Source organism: Aegilops tauschii, chromosome 5, assembly GCF_002575655.3.
Source record: "Aegilops tauschii subsp. strangulata cultivar AL8/78 chromosome 5, Aet v6.0, whole genome shotgun sequence".
NCBI lineage: Eukaryota > Viridiplantae > Streptophyta > Magnoliopsida > Poales > Poaceae > Aegilops > Aegilops tauschii.
Genome location: NC_053039.3, coordinates 348,536,154 through 348,559,478, shown reverse-complemented (window position 1 = coordinate 348,559,478; position 23,325 = coordinate 348,536,154). Strand labels below are relative to the sequence as shown.

Sequence of the window (23,325 nt, the reverse complement as noted above, 5' to 3'; positions counted from 1 at the left end):
ACGCGGACGTGGAGACGTAGAGCTTCCTTCATAACCGGCCAAAACATCGAGCCCACGTGAACTAATCAAAAAGCACTTTGGAGACACACGTGGAACATGATTATGTACTATTGAGATTCAGACAAAGTGGAAATTCAAAAGAAATGGACCCAACATTACTTTACTATCGAAATTAGTAATCCATTTATTTTTCATCTATTATAGTGGACTAGCAAAAGTGCCTGTGCGTTGCAACGGGAGAAATAAATTATCACCCCTAGCGTCCCCATTCCAGTTACCACTTCTTTTCTTTGTCATCATTGTCGGTAACGATGTCCACTACACGACGAACATTCCACCTAAGCTTGAAACCAATAAAAAATTGCATCACCTACATGGACAGACCAGCGAACGGTCGCGTTTGAGATCCCGGTCACATGACCCACATCTGCACAATCAAATACTTGTGCCATGTGTTTATGTTATCTGGATTCCAATCCGTGAAGGACACAAACAAAAACTAAATTCAATTTTATTTTAAAATAATCAACACTTTTTTTGTCGGGTAACACAATCAACGCCAAAAACACTGGAGGTTGTGAGTTTGATTCCAGTAACGGTCAACTATTTTTTTGCCTCATCTCCTAAACAGGGTGGTGGGTTTGATTTGTTGGGCTAGATAGCACGGACATGTTTGGAGGGCACGTTTCTTTTTTACTGGTGGAACGTTACGCGGGCAAACGTGGCAGAGGCCAACTGGCCCAAGACAGACGATTGGTAGAATAGCCTAGCTCAATATGAGGAAACACCATGGACATACGAAATGGGAGGACCAATAATATTATACCTCCATTTATATATTAAAAATAGTATATATGCCCATGGGTTAGAATGGTAGAAACAATTGACATAAATTTAGTGAGGATTGTATGTGCAAACATAATGTTCAATGTGCCACCTCCACATCGTGCTGGGCTTGATCTGCCGGATCAACCGTGGCGGTTAACAGGGCCGTCATCTTGTCCGTGAGATCCATCAGTACTTGAGCCGGAGAAGGCATCGGGTTTCCCGCTCCAGCAGCGGGGTTCTAAACAGGCTGCGCACCAGCCATAAAGACTCCAACCTGACTTGGCGGCTCAAACGGGTCCGGAATACTGTCACCATCGGAACAACCCATGAGCCTGCCATCTTGAAGTTGATACAACGAGTTTGACTCATCGGTGGCCGACTCACCGTCAGAGCCGGCGGCCGTCTCATCACCAGATCCAGATCGATCAAAGAGTCCTCCATGGATACACCCCACAAAAGCATGCCTTAAGGCAGGCCGGGCCCGCAGCGCAGAGATCCGGCTCACCAATCTTGCCAATGAAAACATGAATTCCGCCGAAGGGGACCCGGTACCCGTACTCAATTGAGCCGGCGTCGGGGCCCCAGTCTGCATCGTCGATGTAGAGCTTGCCGCGACGACTCTTGGTCATCCGGCCCACAGCGTATCCCTTGAGCCCTTCGAAGCTGCCCTTCAAGAACTCAAATCCACCGTGCGCTTGCCCCACGGTGGGCGCCAACTGTCGTGGAATTGTCACGGCAGATGTCCTCGAGTTAGGACTTAGTCGTGGAGCCATCGCAACTAGGAAGCTTGAAGGGGTTAAGTGGGACAAGGAACACGAGGGTTTATACTGGTTCGGCCCCTTACGGTGAAGGTAAAAGCCTACGTCCAGTTTGAGGTGGTATTGATTAGGGTTTCGATGACCAGGGAGCTTAACTGCTATGCCTGGCTTTCGATGAGATTGTTGTCGTCCCTAAACCGCTGCCGGGTCGTCCCTTTATATAGGGAGGCTGACGCCCAGCAGCTCTCAGAGTCCCGGCCGGCTCATAAGAGTGTCCGGCTCGGACTCTCAACTATCCTTGCCTTACACTACAAGTTCTAGCATAATAATGATTGCAACTACGGGCTTTAAGCCATATCCGGGTCTTAAGCCCATCTTTAGCCCACCATCTTCAGGCTTGGCGCCGGGCTTCTGGCAATGACCATATGAGTAACCCGGCCCCTCCTGGCGGGTAACTCTAAGGTCTATATCCTCAACATTAGGCCCCAGATTGATTTGAGCCGGCTCATGTCAATCTTCAATCCCTTAGACAGAAAATCGCCGGCTTACAATTGTGTGAAGACCATAACCCGGTGTGACGTCATCCTCTGGACTCCGGATAATCCGCCGTGACGTCATCTTCCATTAAGCCCGTTTTTTACTCCGCCAGATCCGCAACGGATCTTTACATTTACTGTCATCCCGAAAATCGAGGCGTCTCGTGAGGAGATAACCACGCCGGGGTCTCCTTGATTCTCGCGCCCACTTATGGGCTCTCCCTTATAAATAGGCCGGCCCGACGGGCTCTCAGCCACTTCTCTCTCCTTCATCTTCTTCCTCGCGCCACTGCTCCCCTGCCCGAGCTCTGCTACTACCGCCGCCGTCGCGCCCCCGGTCTTCGTCAACCTTGGCCGCTGCATCACCCTGACTCGGTCCAGACAAACGGCGGCAACCTCCGCTCCTCCTCAGCTCCGGTGAGTCCTCGCCACTCCATAGAGCAGCTCCGCTCTAGGGCTTCATAGTTCTTCCTCTGTTCTTCGTAGTTCATCACGGCTCTCAGTAGATTTGAATTTTACTGCCCCTTTTTGATCTTAGCTATGTATAGATTTACCGCGGTAGACGTTGAAGACCCATTTCTCATGCAAATATCCCTCTTTTTACTGCATAAGAGCCTTGTTCAAGCTCAAGAACCTCCTCTCGTCTGTTTCTAGGTCTAGAAACTTTTCTTTTACCCGACCATTTTGATCCAAATTTTTTACTGCGATGTGTGAAACCTGTTTACCACACTTAGTAAAAAACTGCAATCATTGAATCTCGGCGGTTTACAGTTCCGGTTTAAAGAAACCACGCGCCGTAGAACCCTTCCGGCTTAAAGAAAACCATGCGCCATAAAATTTTCCGGGTCATCTGTGATAAGGTCGTAGACAATCTGAGTTACCCTCAGGCACACCAGCGGCTTAGATGACCTGACGCACTTAGACATATATCATTAGTCCCCTCCATAAGCCGCCATATTAAACCTTAACTTGTAAGTCTCCTCCGGCTCATTATTAAACCGGACATTTCTTCCCTGTATCATAGGCTTCCAACAGTCACCATGCCTCCCAAAGCTCCTAAAGCCTCCATCACCTGCAACTGGATGAGGTCCAACGTCACCAATGAGACCCTAGCAGATTTTGTCAAGTCTGGATATCTGCCCAAGAAGGACGTCATGTCCTACCGTGCCCCTGACCCGTCAGAAGAGAGACCACAGCCAAAGGACGGGGAGGTAGTGATATTTGCGGATCACATGAGCCGGGGCTTCGCACCGCCCGGCTCAAAGTTTTTTAGAGACATTCTAAACTTCTTCGACTTGCGGCCTCAGGACATAGGACCCAACTCCGTGTCCAACATCTGCAACTTCCAAGTATTCTGCGAAGTTTACCTTGGAGAAGAACCTAGTCTGCTGCTCTTCAGAGAGCTTTTTTATTTGAACCGTCAGAATGAGTGCGCCAATGGGCCAAGTCTGGAGTTAGGTGGCATCTCCATCCAGCGGCGAAGAGACTGTCTTTTCCCTTATGCCGAGCCGCCGAGCCACCCAAAGGACTGGAACATGACTTGGTTCTATTGCCAAGACACGTCACCGGCTGATGAAAGTCCGCTGCCCGGCTTTCGCCCATCGCGTCTGGAGTCAACACACCCACTGTCAGACAAACTGACTCCGGCGGAGCGCCAGCCTCTGCTCCCCACTATCAACAAGATCAAGGCTCTCCTGGGCAATGGTCTGAATGGAATCGATCTGGTCCGGGTCTGAATCTTGTGGCGGGTGATCCCATTGAGCCGCCGCCCCGGCTTAATGTGTGAGTACACGGGCTGAAAAGACGACCCTCAGAGACACAGCCGCAATGATCTTCCTGAAGACGTTGCAGAGGAGATGACCAAGGCTCTTTTAAACGAGAGCCTGGCAGACTGCGGAAGGACCGGGTTAGCCCCCTTCTGCAAGACCAACCCAGCCCCAGCGGTAAGCCGCCAATCTGATCATCCTATCTTCTTCTGTATATAACTTTCATCTAAATCGTTTGAACAAATCATCATTGTATTTTTCAGGCTGACGACAAGTTCTGGCGGGTCAAATATGACCATGAGGCGGCCAAGAAGGCCAGAAAGGTGAAGAAAGCCGCCAAGAAAGCTGCCCCTCGCAAGAAAGGAAGCAGGCCTACTGCTTCAGAGCTGATGCAATTAAGCGACAGCTCCGAGTCAGAGGTAACCCCTGAGCCTTTAAGTCCTTGTTGTATCTGTTGTTTGTTGCTGTCCGCCTTATCAATACTTGTTCATTGACAGGATGACACCGGCGCAAGTAACCCGGTGGTTGAAGAGGTAATGTCACTTTCCTCCGACTCGGAGCCCTTGCCAAGGCTGAAAATCCGAAGGGTAACCCGGAAAGTAAGCTTTTCACATCCTTCAGCTTATCAAGATCTTCAATTTATTTTGAAGCGACAGGTTCATGAGAGCCGGCGTCACACCCGGACCAACAAGGACACCGACCTCTCCTCCGGGTTACCTGACGCATCAAGGAAGCGCCGAACTGAGGTTATTTCTCACTTGTACCCTTTTCATCCGTTGGCGGGTGTTATACGTCAGCCACTCAATTCTTCTGACTCAAATTATCAGGAGACTTCCCCCTCTTCCGGCGACTCTATGCAGTCAAGTCTGCCGGCTTTCAAGACCGTGCCCGGGTAATGATAACCCTCTTATATTTGTTCTGGTCTTTGCTCATACTTTTTATACTAACCTTTTTTGTTCTTTCAGTGCCCAGGCAAATCTCACCAAGAGGGCGAAGAAAACCAAGTCGGCTGGAGAGCCGGATTTGCCTGAGCCGGAGGTGACGGTCCAAGAACCGCCAGCTGCCTCCGCCCCCGAAGCCACCACTCCAATGGACACGGCACCTGTAGAAGCTTCTGCTGACCCGGAGGCCTCCGGCTCGGCTCAACCAACAAATGACCCGGACGTGGTAATCACCCGGACGGAATTCGTTGAGCCGGGGAGACCTACCGTGCTGGCCAAGTGCTCCTCTAAGGGGGAGTTGCTGCAGCCCCACCGGGTGAACCTGGACCTCTCCGACTACACCAACCTGAGCATCGGAGAGCTTGTCTCTGGCTACATCAGCCAAGTGCACAAGAGCCGGGACGCAGAGGTTGCCATGGTGAACCAGATCCAGCAGAAGTCTGAGGTATCATTCTGCTGTCCTCTTACTTACTGCATAGTTACCTTTACCATGCTAGCCCCCAAGTCGACGACTTATGATTGAATATGTTGTAGACTTAGGTTCCGGCTTACTCAAATGAGCCGGCAGTTTGTAGATAGATACGTTCAATATGCATTAGCCCCCAAGTGCCAAGTGTCTTTGCTTGGAAAACGCTTGGGACTTATATAGTAGTTGTTCATGTCATAACCCGGAAATGTATGCAGGCTGCTGGCAAGAAGCTAGAGGCCGACATGGCTGATCTCAAGAACCGGCTGAAGATGCAAGAGATCGAGACCCGGAAGGCAAACGCCAAGTTTGTATCCAGCATCGCCGCGCAAGAGAAGCTGAAGACAGAGTTTGATGCTGAGCGGAAGGCGTGGGCCGAAGAAAAGGCCGCATTGGTGAACCGGGCTGAACAGGCGGAGAAGACTCTCTCCGAGAAGACCGCCGAGCTCTCCGGCCTAAAGCGCCAGGTGTCCCAGATGGTGGCCGCCATCTTCGGTAAGTCGTCTCGCCGGCTTTCATCAAGTTTAGAATGTGTATATCTCATAATTTCATCCTTGTCGGCGGCTTATCTGTCTTTGTTAAACAGGTCCCAGAAGTGCCAACCTGAATCAGAGTGTGGTGACCAAGCTGAAGGCCGTATACACCCTGGTGGAGCAACTCTACACCGGGTCACAACGTGCCTTGGCTGTGGTGGCCCTCTCCAACGAGGTGCCGACTCACCTGGCGGAAGTCCTTCGCCGGCTCGCCGTTCTTCCTCAACGGATCCAAGAACTGCGACGAGCCTCTGCAAGAGCCGGAGCGATCGCTGCGCTCAGCCGGGCTAAGGCGTTCTTGCCAGAGCTAGACCCGGCGGACATCGCCCTCGGCTACCCAAGTCTGAAGGAAGACGGCACCGCCTTTGATCAGAAGGACTTTGCAGCTTGCGTGAAGGCCGTACGCCCGGTGGCCACTCTTATTGGCAACGATACCGATCTGACCAAGTACCAGCCGGGCTACGACGCAGAAAATCAGAGGATTCCTACTCCGCGCTATGAAGCCCTCAACTTGATCCCGCCGGCTCGTCAGCACACTTTCGCCCCGGAGATTGACCCGGCCGGGTTAATTGACGAGGAAGCCCAGTTTGAAGCTCTCAGCGGCATCGACTGGAAGTCATCAACCTTCCGGGTCTTGGGAGCAGCCGGAGAAGAAGGAAGAGATGAGCCGGAGACTTCCACCCAGCAAGCGTCTTAACTTCCGCAGCCGGTTTACCAAACAATGCTCCACCCTTTTGGACTTGATGAGTTTTGTAATAGAGTAGGTGCAACAGTTTATCTCTGCCGTGCCATCGTGCACGTATTGAATGCTGAAGTCTTTTGAAGTTGTCTCTTTGATGTTTCTCCGGGTCATAATCAATCCTTTGTTTTTCTTAACCTCAAAAGAGCTGCCTTTAATTATCCTGCATAGAATGGCAAATCACAAGTCTCGAGGCGGCTTACCGCCCTGAGAATCATAAGTTTTAGATAACCCGGAATATGAATCAAAAAGGACTTGTCTTCAATGATATCCTGAATACAGCCGTAAGAACATACTTAACGGCCTGCAAGCATACTTCCGGTTTAGATAACCCGGATAAGAAGGTTGGTACTGCAACTCCGGTTTACCTGTCTTATAACACCCATTGCGTTCAGCAATACTGTAAACCAAAGTTAAGCCAGCAAAGTGAGACCCGGTCGTACACACTTGGAAATAATCAGACGGAACTTTGCTATAAGGCAGAGGAACTTAGGGGCTTCCGGTTCGAATATGACCAGAGGCCCGGCCCAAAGGGGTTATGCTAGGATTCGAATACGATCATATAGCCCCCAGTGGGTGTGGCGATGCCAGTCAGGAGGGTATCGACAGCTATGTTCTCTTTGGTTCGAATACGACCCATGTTTGAACAGGAAGCCCCCAAATGACTTTAAGAATTGTTTAACGACGCTGATTCGAATACGATCCACGTCGGTTCTCAAAGGGGTTAAACTAAGATTCAAATATGATCAAAGAAAAACTCCCCAATGAGCTCGGCACTTTGCCAATCAAATGGGTATCAACAGCTATGTTCTCTTTGGTTCGAATATGACCTATGTTTGAACAGGAAGCCCCCAAGTGACCTTATTGCTTAGCTAGATTCGAATACGATCATAAGCCGGATCCTCCTTCAAGTTATCATGTAATCTTGTAATGAAAACAACACGTGCATATTTGGAGGAAAAAAGGACAGAGGTCCTGCTTTATTGCTTATCATAATAAATACATGGCTGAGGGAAATATGTACATTATGAGAGCCGGTGGCTCAAGTGTAGTAAGACCGAAGCTGAGCTATGTTCCACGGCCGACGGGTCTCTTCCTCCGACTTACGTGAATCTTTGTGCTCCCGAATATCAATGAGGTAATATGACCCGTTGTGTAAGTTCTTGCTGACCACAAAGGGCCCTTCCCAAGGCGGGGATAACTTGTGTGCATCTGTTTGATCCTGGATGAGCCGGAGCACGAGATCGCCTTCCTGGAAGACCGGGATTTAACCCGGCGGCTATGATAACGGCGCAGGTCTTGTTGGTAAATCGCTGAACGGGCTGCTGCCACATCACGCTGTCCGTCCAACAAGTCAAGAGCATCTTGGCGTGCCTGTTCATTATCCGCCTCAACATAAGCCGCCACTCAGGTGAATCATGACGGATGTCACTGGGGAGGACGGCCTCTGCTCCATAAACCATGAAGAAAGGCGTGAAGCCTGTAGACCTATTAGGAGTAGTGTTGATGCTCCATAATACGGAGGGAAACTCCTCCACCCAACAACCCGGCGTCCGTTGCAAAGGGACCAAAAGCCGGGGCTTGATGCCCTTCAGAATCTCCTGATTAGCTCTCTCAGCTTGACCATTGGATTGAGGATGAGCAACTGAGGAAACGGCAAGTCGGATATGCTCTCGTTGACAAAACTCTTCCATGGAGCCTTTGGATAGATTGGTGCCATTGTCAGTTATAATGCTATGCGGAAAGCCAAAGCGAAAAATCACCTTTTTCATAAATTGAACCGCCATGGCCGCATCGCACTTGCTAACTGGCTCCGCTTCCACCCACTTTGTGAATTTGTCAACTGCCACCAAGAGGTGGGTCTTCTTATCCTTGGACCTTTTAAAAGGCCCAACCATATCAAGCCCCCAGACCGCAAAGGGCCAAGTGATTGGGATCATCCTCAGCTCCTGAGCCGGCACATGAGCCCGTCGTGAGAACCTCTGGCAACCATCGCATTTACTGACCAAGTTCTCCGCATCAGCATGAGCCGTCAGCCAATAAAAACCATGGCGAAAAGCCTTGGCCACAAGAGACTTTGAGCCGGCGTGATGGCCACAATCCCCTTCATGAATCTCTCGCAAGATCTCTTAACCTTCCTCAGGGGAGACACAACGGTGAAATGCTCCTGTAACACTGCGGTGATGCAACTCTCCATTGATAACAATCATTGACTTAGCCCGCCAGGTTATTTTTCTGGCCAAAGTTTCATCCTCAGGAAACTCACCCCGGGTCATGTAAGCCAAATAGGGCATCATCCAGTCCGGTATGATGTGGAGAGCCGCCACCAGTCACGCCTCCGGGTCAGGGACAGCCAAGTCTTCCTCTGTAGGCAGCTTAACAGAAGGATTATACAGGACATCCAGGAAGGTATTAGGCGGCACCGGCTTTCGATGAGAGCCTAACCGGCTTAGAGCATCCGCCGCCTCGTTCTTCCTGCGATCGATGTGTTCCACTTGGTAACCCTGAAAGTGCCCAGCAATGGCATCAACCTCGCGGCGATAAGCCGCCATGAGAGGGTCCTTGGAATCCCACTTTCCTGATACTTGTTGAGCCACCAAGTCTGAGTCGCCGAAGCACCTTACCCGGCTCAAGCTCATATCCTTAGCCATCCGAAGACCATGGAGCAAGGCCTCGTACTCAGCCGCATTGTTAGTGCAAGGAAACAGCAACTGTAGGACATAATGGAACTTGTCACCTTTAGGGGAAGCCAACACGACTCCAGCTCCCGAGCCCTCCAGCTGCCTGGACCCATCAAAGTGGATAGTCCAATATGTGTTATCCGGCTTCTGCTCGGGCACTTGTGACTCTGTCCAGTCATTGATGAAATCCACCAAGGCCTGAGATTTAACAGCAGTGCATGGCACGTACTTGAGACCATGAGGTCCGAGCTCTATAGCCCACTTAACTACTCTCCCTGTGGCCTCTCTGTTTTGAATGATATCACCAAGAGGGGCAGAACTGACCACAGTGATGGGATGACCCTGAAAATAATGCTTAAGTTTCCGGCTCGCCATGAACACACCATAAACAAGCTTCTGCCAATGCGGATATCGCTGCTTGGACTCAATGAGCACTTCACTGACATAATAAACCGGCCGCTGAACCGGATGCTCCTTACCCTCCTCCTTGCGCTCCACCACCATAGCCACACTGACGGCTCGTGTGTTCGCCACCACATATAATAATAAGGGCTCCTTATCAACCGGAGCAGCAAGGACTGGAGGCTCTGCCAGTTGCTTCTTCAAATCCTCAAAGGCAGTATTAGCTGCATCATTCCAGACAAAGTTATCAATTTTCTTCATCAACTGATATAATGGCATGGCTTTCTCACCCAAACGGCTTATAAACCGGCTTAAAGCAGCGATGCGACCCGCCAAGCGCTGAACGTCATTTAAACACGCCGGCTTAGCCAGGGAGGTGATGGCCTTGATCTTCTCCGGGTTAGCTTCAATGCCTCTGTCAGAAACCAAAAAACCCAAGAGTTTGCCTGCAGGAACACCAAAGACACACTTGGCTGGGTTAAGCATCATCTTGTAGACCCGGAGATTATCAAAGGTTTCTCTCAAATCATCTATCAGGGTTTCCTCCTTTATGGATTTAACCACAATGTCGTCCACATAAGCATGAACATTACGCCCAATCTGTTTATGAAGACAGTTCTGCACGCAACGCTGATAAGTCGCCTGTGCACACTTGAGTCCAAAGGGCATGGATACATAGCAGAAGGCTCCAAAGGGAGTGATGAACGCCGTCTTCTCCTGGTCCTTAACTGCCATTTTAATCTGATGATATCTGGAATAAGCATCCAGGAAACTTAAGCGCGCACAACCGGCCGTAGCATCAATAATTTGATCAATACGGGGAGGGGCAAAAGGATCAGCCGGACACGCCTTATTTAAGTCCATGTAGTCCACACACATCCGCCAGGTGCCGTTCTTCTTGAGTACGAGCACCGGGTTAGCCAACCACTCTGGGTGGAAGACTTCAACAATAAACCCGGCCGCCAAAAGCCGGGCCACCTCTTCGCCAATAGCTTTCCGCCTCTCTTCATTAAACCGCCGAAGGAACTGCCTGACCGGCTTAAATTTCGGATCAACATTGAGAGTGTGCTCAGCGAGTTCTCTAGGTACACCTGGCATGTCAGAAGGTTTCCATGCGAAGATGTCCCTAATCTCACGGATGAACTCGATGAGCGCGCCTTCCTATTTTGGATCCAGATTGGCACTGATGCTAAATTGCTGAGATGAGTCTCCTGGAACGAAATCAACAAGTTTAGTCTCATCAGCTGACTTAAATTTCATTGCCGGCTCGTGCTCCGTAGTCGGCTTTTTCAGAGAGGTCATATCAGTTGGGTCAACATTGTCCTTGTAAAACTTCAACTCCTCTGTTGCACAAACAGATTCTACATAAGCTGCATCGCCTTCCTCACACTCCAGGGCCACTTTCCGGCTGCCGTGAACCGTAATGGTCCCGTTGTGACCCGGCATCTTGAGCTGTAAGTACACATAACACGGCCGAGCCATGAACTAGGCGTAAGCCGGCCGCCCAAATATAGCATGGTACAGGCTTCTTATCTTAACCACCTCAGCCCTGTAGTTGTTCTCATCTCCAAAGGCCACTTCCAATTCGATCTTGCCGACTGGATAAGCCGACTTACCAGGTACCACACCATGGAAGATAGTGTTTGACTGGCTGAGGTTCTTATCAACCAGCCCCATACGGCGAAAAGTCTCATAATAGAGGATGTTGATGCTGCTGCCTCCATCCATGAGCACCTTTGTGAACTTATATCCTCCCACTTGAGGAGCCACCACTAAGGCCAAGTGGCCCGGGTTATCCACCCGGGGAGGGTGATCCTCCCTACTCCACACTATAGGCTGCTCAGACCACCGCAAGTAGCGTGGGACCGCCGGCTCAACAGCATTCACAGCCCTCTTATGAAGCTTCTGATCTCGCTTACACAGACTGGTGGTAAACACATGATACTGTCCACCGCTAAGCTGCTTTGGATTGGTCTGATAACCCCCCTGCTGCTGTTGATGACCCTGGCCAGACTGCTGATTAAAGCCCCCTTGACCGTTCTGAGGATTAGAATTTGAGCCGCCGCCCGGGCCATGAAAGCCGGCGGCGCCTGAGCCGCCGCCCGGGCCATTGTAATTCTTAAAGGCCTTCATGATTGCACAATCCTTCCACAGATGAGTCGCTGGCTTCTCTCTAGAGCCATGCCTTGGACAAGGCTCATTCAACAGCTGCTCCAGCGTCGGACCTGACCCGCCGCCTCGGGGAGGGGGCCTCCCCTTACGTCGCTGGTTATTCCCTTGTGAGCTGGCGTTGGCCACAAACTCTAGGCTGCCGTCGGCCTTGCGCTTGCCTCCTCCTTGGTTCCCCGGGTTATGCTGAGGACCCTTGCCATTGCCGTTCTTCTTTCCCTTCCCTGTCCTTTCATCATCTGAAGGGGGATCCTTGGTACCATCAGAATCGGCGTACTTGACAAGAGCCGCCATTAGTGTGCCCATATCATTGCAGTCGCGCTTAAGCCGCCCGAGTTTCATCTTCAGGGGCACGAAACGACAATTCTGTTCCAACATTAAAACTGCAGAGCCGGCATCCATCTTATCTGGTGAATGTATGATCTCCTTGACCCGGCGAACCCAATGTGTCGTAGACTCACCCTCCTGCTGCTTGCAGTTAGTCAAATCCACGATTGACATAGACTGCCTACAGGTATCCTTGAAGTTTTGGATGAACCGAGCCTTCAGCTCAGCCCAAGACCCAATGGAATTCGGTGGTAGCCCTTTCAACCAAGTGCGGGCAGTCCCATCTAACATCATGGTGAAATATTTGGCCATTGCCGCCTCACTGACCTCTAGCAGCTCCATGGCCATCTCGTAACTCTCGATCCAGGCTGCGGGTTGTAAGTCAGCTGTGTAATTAGGCACCTTCCTAGGGCCTTTGAAGTCCTTAGGTAGACGTTCATTACGGATAGCTGGCACTAAACAAGGGACACCCCCGGTCCTGGTAGGGATACCTACGTCGACGGAAGTCGTCGGATAAGCCGGGGGGGGTCTGGTAAGCCGTCAATTGAGGCACTTGCTCCGCCTCTTGCCGCACTCTGTCCTGGTCTGCTGCGTGAAAGGCTCCATTATGAGCCGGGCCATGGCCAGGAGGCGGGTCATGGCGTCGGACGTTACTTGAGCCGGTCGCTGAGACCATGTGTCTGCTATAACTCGGGCTCCGGCCTGGACGAGGGGTCGAGTGGATCCTGTCCCGGCTGTAGTACGCCTCTTGCTGCGCCAGTGCTGTCTGAAGGAGTTCCCTGACCCGGCGGATTTCAATAGCCGTCGGAGAGTCGCCGTCAACTGGGAGAGCCGCCAGCCGTGCTGCCGCAGCGACCATGTTCTCCAGCGGGTTATTATAATGACCCGGGGGTATTGGCATGTACTGAGGCGGGGCAGGGGGCACCTGGGGAGGCCCCATCACTCGTGGCTGAATAGGGGTTCCAGACCCGGGCACTATGACCCCTGGCGGGTTACTACACCCTGCACCTGGCGTGTTGAAGAGGTTGCGTGGATCGTAAACCGGAGGGAGTCGAGATTGGGTCTTTTGGTGCCTCCTTCTCATGACCTCATTGGACGCGTTCTGATCCATCGTGAGTTGGAAGGACTGCGCCTGGATCAGCTGAGTTTGGGCATCGAGAGCCGCCCTCTCCACAGCCATCCTGATCCCTTCCGCTGCAAGATCCTCCTTAGCTTTCACTAGATCCAATTTTAACTGTGCCACCTCCGCATCGTGCTGGGCTTGATCTGCCGAATCAACCGTGGCGGTTAACAGGGCCGTCATCTTGTCCGTGAGATCCATCAGTACCTGAGCCGGAGAAGGCACCGGGTTTCCCGCTCCAGCAGCGGGGTTCTGAATAGGCTGCGCACCAGCCATAAAGACTCCAACCTGACTTGGCGGCTCAAACGGGTCCGGAATACTGTCACCATCGGAACAACCCATGAGCCTGCCATCTTGAAGTTGATACAACGAGTTTGACTCATCGGTGGCCTACTCACCGTCAGAGCCGGCGGCCGTCTCATCACCAGATCCAGATCGATCAAAGAGTCCTCCATGGATACACCCCACAAAAGCATGCCTTAAGGCAGGCCGGGCCCGCAGCGCAAAGATCCGGCTCACCAATCTTGCCAATGAAAACATGAATTCCGCCGAAGGGGACCCGGTACCCGTACTCAATTGAGCCGGCGTCGGGGCCCCAGTCTGCATCGTCGATGTAGAGCTTGCCGCGACGACTCTTGGTCATCCGGCCCACAGCGTATCCCTTGAGCCCTTCGAAGCTGCCCTTCAAGAACTCAAATCCACCGTGCGCTTGCCCCACGGTGGGCGCCAACTGTCGTGGAATTGTCACGGCAGATGTCCTCGAGTTAGGACTTAGTCGTGGAGCCATCGCAACTAGGAAGCTTGAAGGGGTTAAGTGGGACAAGGAACACGAGGGTTTATACTGGTTCGGCCCCTTACGGTGAAGGTAAAAGCCTACGTCCAGTTTGAGGTGGTATTGATTAGGGTTTCGATGACCAGGGAGCTTAACTGCTATGCCTGGCTTTCGATGAGATTGTTGTCGTCCCTAAACCGCTGCCGGGTCGTCCCTTTATATAGGGAGGCTGACGCCCAGCAGCTCTCAGAGTCCCGGCCGGCTCATAAGAGTGTCCGGCTCGGACTCTCAACTATCCTTGCCTTACACTACAAGTTCTAGCATAATAATGATTGCAACTACGGGCTTTAAGCCATATCCGGGTCTTAAGCCCATCTTTAGCCCACCATCTTCAGGCTTGGCGCCGGGCTTCTGGCAATGACCATATGAGTAACCCGGCCCCTCCTGGCGGGTGACTCTAAGGTCTATATCCTCAACATTAGGCCCCAGATTGATTTGAGCCGGCTCATGTCAATCTTCAATCCCTTCGACAGAAAATCGCCGGCTTACAATTGTGTGAACTTTCTCACGTAAACAAATAAAAAGCATATTAGAGACACATGCGGAACATGATTAAGTTACTATCCAAAATTCAAAATTCGGACAAAGTGGCAATTATATTCAAAAGAGATGGATCCAAATTACGTGACTATCAAAATTAGAAATCCTTTTATTTTTGTTGACGTATAAATATATTGCGTAGTCTCTTTCATTAGACGGTCTTTTGGTTGCATTTACTAGAGCATGCACCTCTACATGGTATCGGAGCCAAGAGGTCTTGAGTTCAAGACCCGGTTGGCGCAATTAAGTTGGAGCCCACTTTCGGTCCATATTTAGGCCTGAGGGAGCCACACGTGAGGGGGAGTGTTGACGTATAAATGCACTGCCTAGTCTCTTCCATAAGATCGGTCTTTTGGTTGCACTTCTGCATGGTAACGGAGCCAAGAGGTCTTGAGTTCAAGACCCGGCTGGCGCAATTAAATTGCAGCTCACTTTTGGTCCACATTTAGGCTTGAGGGAGCCAGGCTGGCGCAATTAAATTGCAGTCCACTTTCGGTCCATGTTTAGGCCTGGGGGAGTCACACGTGAGGGGGAGTATTGGCGTATAAATGAACTGTCTAGTCTCTTCCATCAGGTCGGTCTTTTGGTTGCATTTGCTAGAGCACGCACTTCTGCATGGTATCGGAGCCAAGAGGTCACCCGACTGGCGCAATTAATTTGCAGCCCACTTTCAGTCCATGTTTAGGCCTGAGGTAGCCACATGTGAGGGTGAGTGTTTACGTATAAATGTATTGCCTAGTCTCTTTCATCAGATCAATCTTTTGGTTGCATTGGCTAGAGCATGCACTTCTACAATTTTCAACATCTATTAAAGTGTATACAAGTCCTTGATGTACCTGGAAGATTTGTTTCAAATTGTCAAGGAACAATTACTTTCTACATGATCTGATTAGTTAATACTCTCTTCGATCCATATTAATTGTCGTTGATTTAGTACAACTTTAATCGAAGAGAGTAGTAAATGGTAAGGTGAAGCAAATTCGACATACTAGGTAGCGGCCCAAATTTTTCTTAAATATAGGAATTCTAGGATTAGATCCCTTTATCACATTGGGATGTTTCCCGTTCTTGAATAAACCAATTCGAGGACAGTTTGATGCCAACAAAATCATTAAAGACTGGTATTCTTTATTTTGATTCAACAAGGTGCTAAAAGCCTCTTCATGTTGGCTAAGTGATTCACTCTTCGCGTTGGGATAAAGGAATTGATATTGGCGGAATTCTTAGAATTAACTTGCTATTAGCATCAAAAATAAAATTGACAAGTCAAAGCTGGGTTTTTTTCTTGCAAGAGATCATGCGGGAAAGTATTGCTATATATTTTTCCTTTGGCCATTTCATATGTGACTGTAGGGCAAACAGAAAAATACTTTTCCTTGCTCATGAGCTTTTTTGTTGAATATTGACCCATTTTCCCCCTCTTCTTTGGATTCCTTTTGAATCTTTCTTTTTTGTCTTTCTAGTGGTATCAAGCAACCACTCAATGTTTTATCTACCTCTTCAGAAAATGAATATTTTCATAAAATATTTGGAGCGTATGGTTTTCTTTTCACTTCACTCGGACCAGTCCGCCTAGTAGGCTTATTGTCAAGTAAATTTAGGAAGAAGATCTTGGCAATATGCAGTTCTTGAAGAACGAATAGAAAAGAATCAACTTCTGTTTGGCATTTTAGAGTAAATTCTTTTGTTCCTCGATGCTCAATCAGACCTTCTTTTTGTGATGAAATCCTTCTCTATCCTCTCGTATTCGTCTTCCGAGTCTTCCTCTAAAATCATCTATTTGTCCTCTGAGCAATCCTCGGGGTCTCTTCCGGGTCTTCCTCTAGAGTTCCATATTTGTCATCTTGGGTCATATAAATCCTTTCTGGGCTCTTATATTCATCTTCTGAGTCTTCCTCTAAAGTCATATATTCGTTCTCTGGGATCCCATATTTGTCTTCTAGGGTTTCATATTCACACTCCTCTTTTTGGATTCCGTATATTTAGATTCTTCTAGGCTTTCATATTCGTCGTGTTGAGTCTTGTATTTGTTTTTTAGGGTCTCATAATCCTATTTTATAAATTTAAAAATTCTCGAACCCATTTATATTTATAGTATCATGCAATACGCAAAAAATGGTATTTCTACTTAAAATACCCATAAAAGGCGATTTCGGTCAAAATCCCGAACATGATAATGTTTTTTTTTCTCTTGTTCTTGATGATATTGTAATAGAATACCGAAATAATTTCTACACTTTTTGGCGTAAAAATCTGTATTATCATGAAAAATAGAAGGATGGATAAATTTCAATTGGTTGCATTAAGTGATAAACACAGTGTGCATGAAATGTACTGTACTAGTTAATTGTAAAATCAACTTTGTGTGAATGCTACAAGAGCAAAGTTGAAGTTTAAGACTCTCTCTCTCTCCAAAATTTTGGATGCGGGATGAGCCATGCATCCCCTATCTGACTATGGGGCATTTTTATGGAATCCAACCGTATAATTTCATTTTTGAGACCTGAGACAAGGTACCTTCATAAGCCTATTATATTCCAACCCATCTCTTATTTTTTAGAAGATTTCGAATGACAAACAATTCAGCTCCTGGTAGCATATGAACTATGTATCTTTAATTAGGAATAACCACGACGTGTTGTGTGGTGCTGTGTACTGGTCGGACATGGATCAGCACGCACAGTCCGAGTAGTACTCCTACTACGTAATTAACCGAGTAGATTAGCTTCTAGCTGCTATATATACTCTGTATCCCCATGTTGTAACACCAGATCAGAAGCAATACAAAAGAACTACCAGGCTCGAAACGAGCCTGTAGGTATCACCAAAAATCTCCCGATCAGTTTTCCCGTCTGCGTTTGCAAGTTCCATCGAGACGATCGATTGATCTAGCTAGCTAGCTCAGGTCGAGTTCATGTACACGTCTACGTGTACGTGTGTGTGTGCAGCTTAAGAATCAATCAAGCCATGACTAACTAGCTTTGCACTTCATGTGCATAGTTTCTGGGTGGTTTTGATCTAGAGTTCAAAAGTCAACAATTGGTATCAGAGCATCGACGATCTACGATCTACGATGACGGACAGCGATGCTGAGTTCGTCAAGTCCGGCAACGGGGGTTCCAAGGTGAACAAGTCCGTCAACGGCGGTTCCAAGGCGAACAAGAACGGCAACAAGGTGAAGAAGGGCGGCAAGTCAGCAACCAGTGGTGGCGGAAAGGGCGGTGCCAACATACTGGCGCATCGCAACATCCCCATCCAGTACTCGATGCTCACCGACGCCAACTACGGTGTGTGGGCGGTCAAGATGAAGATTATTCTCCGAACCCTTCGAGTGTGGGAGGCCATCATGGACGACGACGTCGACGAGGAGTCTGACGAAGGTGCCTTGGCCGCCATAGCCCAGTCTGTGCCGGATTCCGTGCTGATGACATTGGCGGAGTTCGAGACAGCAAGAGAGGCGTGGAACGCACTCAAAGAGATGAGGATTGGAGAAGATCGCGTCACGAAGGCTCGGGCACAAGTGCTGAAGCGCCAATTTCACAAGTTGCAGATGGAGGAAATTGAATCGGTGCACGACTATGCCATGCGTCTGACTACTTTGGTGGGAGAGATCCGCGCGCTTGGTGCAAAGCTCGAGGAGACCGAGATTGTGGAGAAGTTTTTTAGTTCGGTGACTGATAAATTCACATACATCACCGGCACGCTCGAGCAGCTTTACGACATCGACGACATGACCATAATGGAGGCGATTGGACGCTTGCAAACATGGGAAGAGAATGCTCGTGGCTGTCGAAAAGGCAACGGAGGAGGTAGTGACCAACTCATGTACTCGCGCGCAGATTGGGAGTCCCCAAGTAGCAAAGGAAGGCGCAACGTTGGCGAAGGCTCAAGCAACGCGAAGAGCGGCGGACAAACCGGAAAAGGCAAAGGTAAAGGCAAGTCACAAGGTCGTGGTAAGGCGGACCGATCTAAAGAGCAGAAGCCACGAAACTTGGATATGTCCGAGGTCAAGTGCTAACTGCAACGAGATGGGTCACTTTGCTAAGGATTGTCCGGAGCCTAACAAGCGGGAGATCAAGGCAAATTTGGCGAAGTAGGAAGACGAACGTCCAGGTCTTCTGATGGCCGAAGTTTGTGATCTCGTCCAAACAGCGGTTGTGAAACCAAACCGGAAGGTGCTACTTCATGAGAAAAAGGTAACACCAAAGTTATCCGGGAGCCAGAACGTGTCATGGTATCTAGACACAGGTGCCAGTAACCACATGACGGGGTGCAAGGAGAAGTTTCTCGAGTTAGAATATGATGTTCAAGGCTCGGTCAAGTTCGGTGATGGTTCAAATGTGGAGATTTATGGGCAAGGTTCTGTCTTCTTCGAGGGTCTCATAGGAGAACATCGCATACTCACCGGAGTGTACTACATCCCACGGCTTCGCAGCAACATCCTCTCTTTCGGAAAACTTGACGAGAATGGATGCAAGGTGGATATTGAGAACGGAGTGATGACGATCTTCGACAACCTCCGAAATGTGCTAGCGCATGTGAATCGCACACGGAACAGGCTCTATATCCTCAACCTTGATCAATCTCAACCGGAGTGTTGGCTCGCCAGGAGTGATAATGATTCGTGGTTATGGCATGCTAGATTTGGACACGTTAACTTCTACGCCTTGAAGAAGATGTCGAAGATGGAGATGGTATCTGGGATGCCATTTATCGACCATGTTGATCGAGTATGTGATGGGTGCTTGGTTGGAAAACAGCACCGCAGGCCATTCCCTGCTCAGTCTACCTATCGTGCAAGTGATGCACTTGAGCTGCTCCATGGTGATCTATGTGGCCCTATCACCCCAGCAACTCACGGAGGAAAGAAGTATTTCTTCCTAGTGGTAGATGACTACTCTAGATATATGTGGGTCGTTCTCCTACGATCTAAAGATGAGGCGTTTGAAGCGTTTCAGAAGCTGAAGGCTGCAACAGAGATGGAACACAAGATGAAGGTTCGCGCTCTATGGACAGATCGCGGCAGAGAGTTTACGTCGAACGAGCTCAACGACTACTGCGAGAAGATTGGCATAAAAAGGTTCCTTACGGCACCTTATACGCCACAGTAGAACCGGGTTGTTGAAAGGCGCAATCAAACCGTCGTTGACATGACGAGAAGTTTACTCAAGAGCAAGGACTTGCCGGGGACTTTTTGGGGAGAAGCTGTCTCGACGGCGGTCTGTCTTCTCAACCGGGCTCCAACGAAGGCAGTGATCGGCAAGACTTCGTCTGAAGCAATTTACGGACGGAAGCCGAACGTGTCTCATCTACGGACGTTTGGGTGCGTGGCACATGTGAAGACGGCGGAGCCGCATCTCTCAAAGCTTGTCGATCGTAGCACCAAGATGGTGTTCATCGGATACGAGAGGAGTTCCGACACCAAGGCATACCGCTTCTACGATCCACAAACCAAGCGTCTACGGATTTCATGCGACGTCGTGTTTGAAGAAAATCAAGCGTGGAATTGGAGCGCAGCAGCCAACGATGCTCCAAACGGTAACATATTCACATTTGAATTTCCAACTCATGATGATGCAGGGGAGGATGTCCAGGTGGTTGGCAAGACGCCCAACCAAGGTGACCGCAATGGCAGTGATCACCATGGTGCCGACACCGACGACGACGCGCATGGGTCACAAGGTGATAGCAACAACGACGCGCACGACACGGGCGGAGATCTCGACAACGAGGTGCATAGTGACGATGACAATCAAGATGATGGTCACGGTCACGACGACTACGCCGACGACGAGGATGCCAACGATTCAGCATCTACCACGCCCGAGACTCAACGGTCTTCCTCAAGTGCATCGACGCCGACACAATTTGTGTCGCCCCCTTCACAAGCCACGACGGATTCTTCCGGGCCTCGTCGCTACAAGATCCTCAAGAAACTCTACAAGTACGTAAAGTCAGTTAAGCTTGAGTACTCTGATTTGTGTTTACTCGGAGTTGAGGAGCCAGCGAACTTCGTAGAGGCGAGCAAAAGTTGAAGTTGGATGCACGCCATGGATGAGGAGATGAAGGCGATCGAAAGCAATGGCACGTGGACTTTGGTAACCCGACCACCGAACCAAAACGCCATAGGTTTGAAGTGGGTTTACAAGTTAAAGAAGGACACGAAGGGGACCATTGTGAAGTACAAGGCAAGACTCGTTGCAAAGGGCTACATACAACGTCAAGGAGTTGACTATGAGGAGGTGTTTGCACCGGTTGCTCGACTCGACACGGTGAGAGTGCTCCTAGCTTTGGCAGCACAAGAGAATTGGAAGGTTCATCATATAGATGTTAAATTCGCTTTCCTCAACGGTGACCTCACAAAAGAAGTGTACGTGGAACAACCCCTCGGCTATGAGAAGAAAGGCGAAGAACGGAAGTTTACAAGCTCAAGAAGGCACTTTACGGGAAGCAAGCGCCAAGAGTTTGGAACTCAATGTTAGACCGAAGTTTGGTCTCGCACGAGTTCAAAAGATGTCTCCTCGAGGATGCAAAAGACAGTCAACCAAGCACCAAAGTACAGGTGAAGGTTGAAGACACGGCCAGCGAGGAGAGTTGGCGTCAAGCTATGGATGAGCCGACGACAAGAAAGACGATCCCCGAAATGCTACAAGGAACGACGAAGGCAATGCCGACAATGAGTAGTTGTCGTCTCATTTGGGATCCATTTCGCACTGAAGGCGTCGTGTCTAGGGGGTGAATGTAGGAATAACCACGACGTGTTGTGTGGTGCTGTGTACTGGTCGGACACGGATCAGCACGCACAGTCCGAGTAGTACTCCTACTACGTAACCGAGTAGATTAGCTTCTAGCTGCTATATATACTCTGTATCCCCACGTTGTAACACCAGATCAGAAGCAATACAAAAGAACTACCAGGCTCGAGACGAGCCTGTAGCTATCACAAAAATCTTCCGATCAGTTTTTCCGTCTACGTTTGCAAGTTCCGTCGAGACGATCGATTGATCTAGCTAGCTACCTCAGGTCGAGTTCACCTACACGTCTACGTGTACGTGTGTGTGTGCAGCTTGAGAATTAATCAAGCCATGACTAGCTAGCTTTGCACTTCGTATGCATAGTTTCTGGGTGGTTTTGATCTAGAGTTCAAAAGCCAACAATGATCAGTTCTCATCATTTACATGTCCTACTCAGTACAGGTTGTGTTATCCGGTCGACAACAAAGCTAGTTTTACACGTTGATGAAGGGTGCGCCCGTGATGATCTCGATGACCGCCAGAGCGACGAGTCCGAGCATGGCGAAGCGGCCGTTCCAGAGCTCCGCGTTGGCGTTCATGATGGTACCGGCTCTGCCCTCGGCACTCTCTCCTTGGAGCAGCGGCACCAGAGAAGCTACGGATAGCACCGCCACAGAGTAGGCAAACCACGCCTGCCCGGTGCCGCTGCCGAGCTGAGAGAGGATCCCGTCGCCTCGCCCTGCCTCCACTGCAAGCGCCGTCACGAAGCCCACCATGGCTAGCCGTCCGTTGATGCGCTCCGGCGCTGGGCCGCTGAACGCTAGCGCGTCCCAGATCGAGGTGGTCGCCTGTGCCAAGAACAAATATATCAGAAAAGTGCCACTCGGCTGAGTTTAGCGAGGGCGCCGTGCCGCTTACACGGTTGGTACGTACCTTGGGTTTGTTTGGCGGTGGTGCGCTCGGGCCCTCGGTCTGTGCCCTGATGACGAGGGCGCGTCGGCCTAGTGCTGGCAGAGACCTGGCGCCGAAGCGGCCAGCCGAGCCGCGCGGCAGGACGGCAGCACCGGCGAAGGAGCTCATGGCCATCATGGTCGCCATTAATCAGCCGGAAGGTGCACGAAAGGATAGAAGGAAGGTACAGTTGCTGCAACAGGCAAAGATGATTACTAGTACAGTGCTGCTGGTTGCTGTGTCGCCGAGTGTTTTACTGGAAATCCTGTTTACTGATGTATTGTTCCGAGTGAGTGGGCACAATTTATAGGCCGTGCTCCACGCAAGCCAACCCATGACGAGCTGAGCGCGGTGGCCGCGACGTTGCCCACGTCGCGAGCGGCTCTCAGCCGTGAATTATCCTCTACGTGGAGCGAGGCAGCGAGCACGCGGACGTGGAGGCCACCATGCGGAGCGGAAAGGTGCGGCTACGCTCGAGTGCACCCACGCAGCTTATCCCGTCCGTCGGTATTCTCTGAGATTCGTGCCACAAACTGTCACAGTGCAGGTCATTTGCAGTGGGTGGCTGTTGTCCCGGTCCATTAGTATATTTTACTCCTTGCTACTCCGTCAGGCAGTGCCAGGCAGTAGCCCGCAGAGGGCGGTGCTGTCAGGTGTCAACGCTGACCAATGTAGCTGATGTCTCACTTCGTGATGTATCAAGTCAAAGCGCCGGGCCCATGTTTGTCCATACGTATCATTTATCCATCACGTTCTGTCCATTCCATTGAATAACATCTGTCATCTATAGCACAATGTAGCTTATTTCACTTTATTTTTTGGAACAGACAGTGTAGCTTTTTCAAAAAATATGTTTCAACTACGCTAGATCACAAGGTCGTGACGGCTGTATCAGGCGTATGTGTTTTGTACCAAGACTTTAATCACGGTGTCCCATGACCAGTAGTATATGGAAACGTTAGTAAGCATCTGTCATGACATATGCTGTAAGAAGTTTCTTAC

General features: G+C 50.0%; 1 protein-coding gene across 2 annotated transcripts in view; it reads right to left on the bottom strand.

Annotated features, from left to right (window-relative positions):
* Positions 1-22,784, bottom strand: part of LOC109778792 (low molecular mass early light-inducible protein HV90, chloroplastic) — a 28,347-nt gene extending 5,563 nt beyond the window's left edge. Inside the window, exons 1-2 of one of the 2 annotated variants that reach the window (XM_040390399.3) lie at positions 22,306-22,755; positions 21,755-22,220 (exon numbers count right to left, since the gene is read on the bottom strand). In XM_040390399.3, coding sequence (XP_040246333.1) covers positions 21,867-22,220; positions 22,306-22,470 — 519 coding nt within the window. In that variant the 5' untranslated portion in view covers positions 22,471-22,755 and the 3' untranslated portion in view covers positions 21,755-21,866. Of the gene's footprint in view, positions 1-21,754; positions 22,221-22,305 lie in introns of those variants that run through there. The other variant, XM_040390400.3, reaches the window with a different exon arrangement.
* Positions 22,785-23,325: the final 541 nt, after the last annotated feature.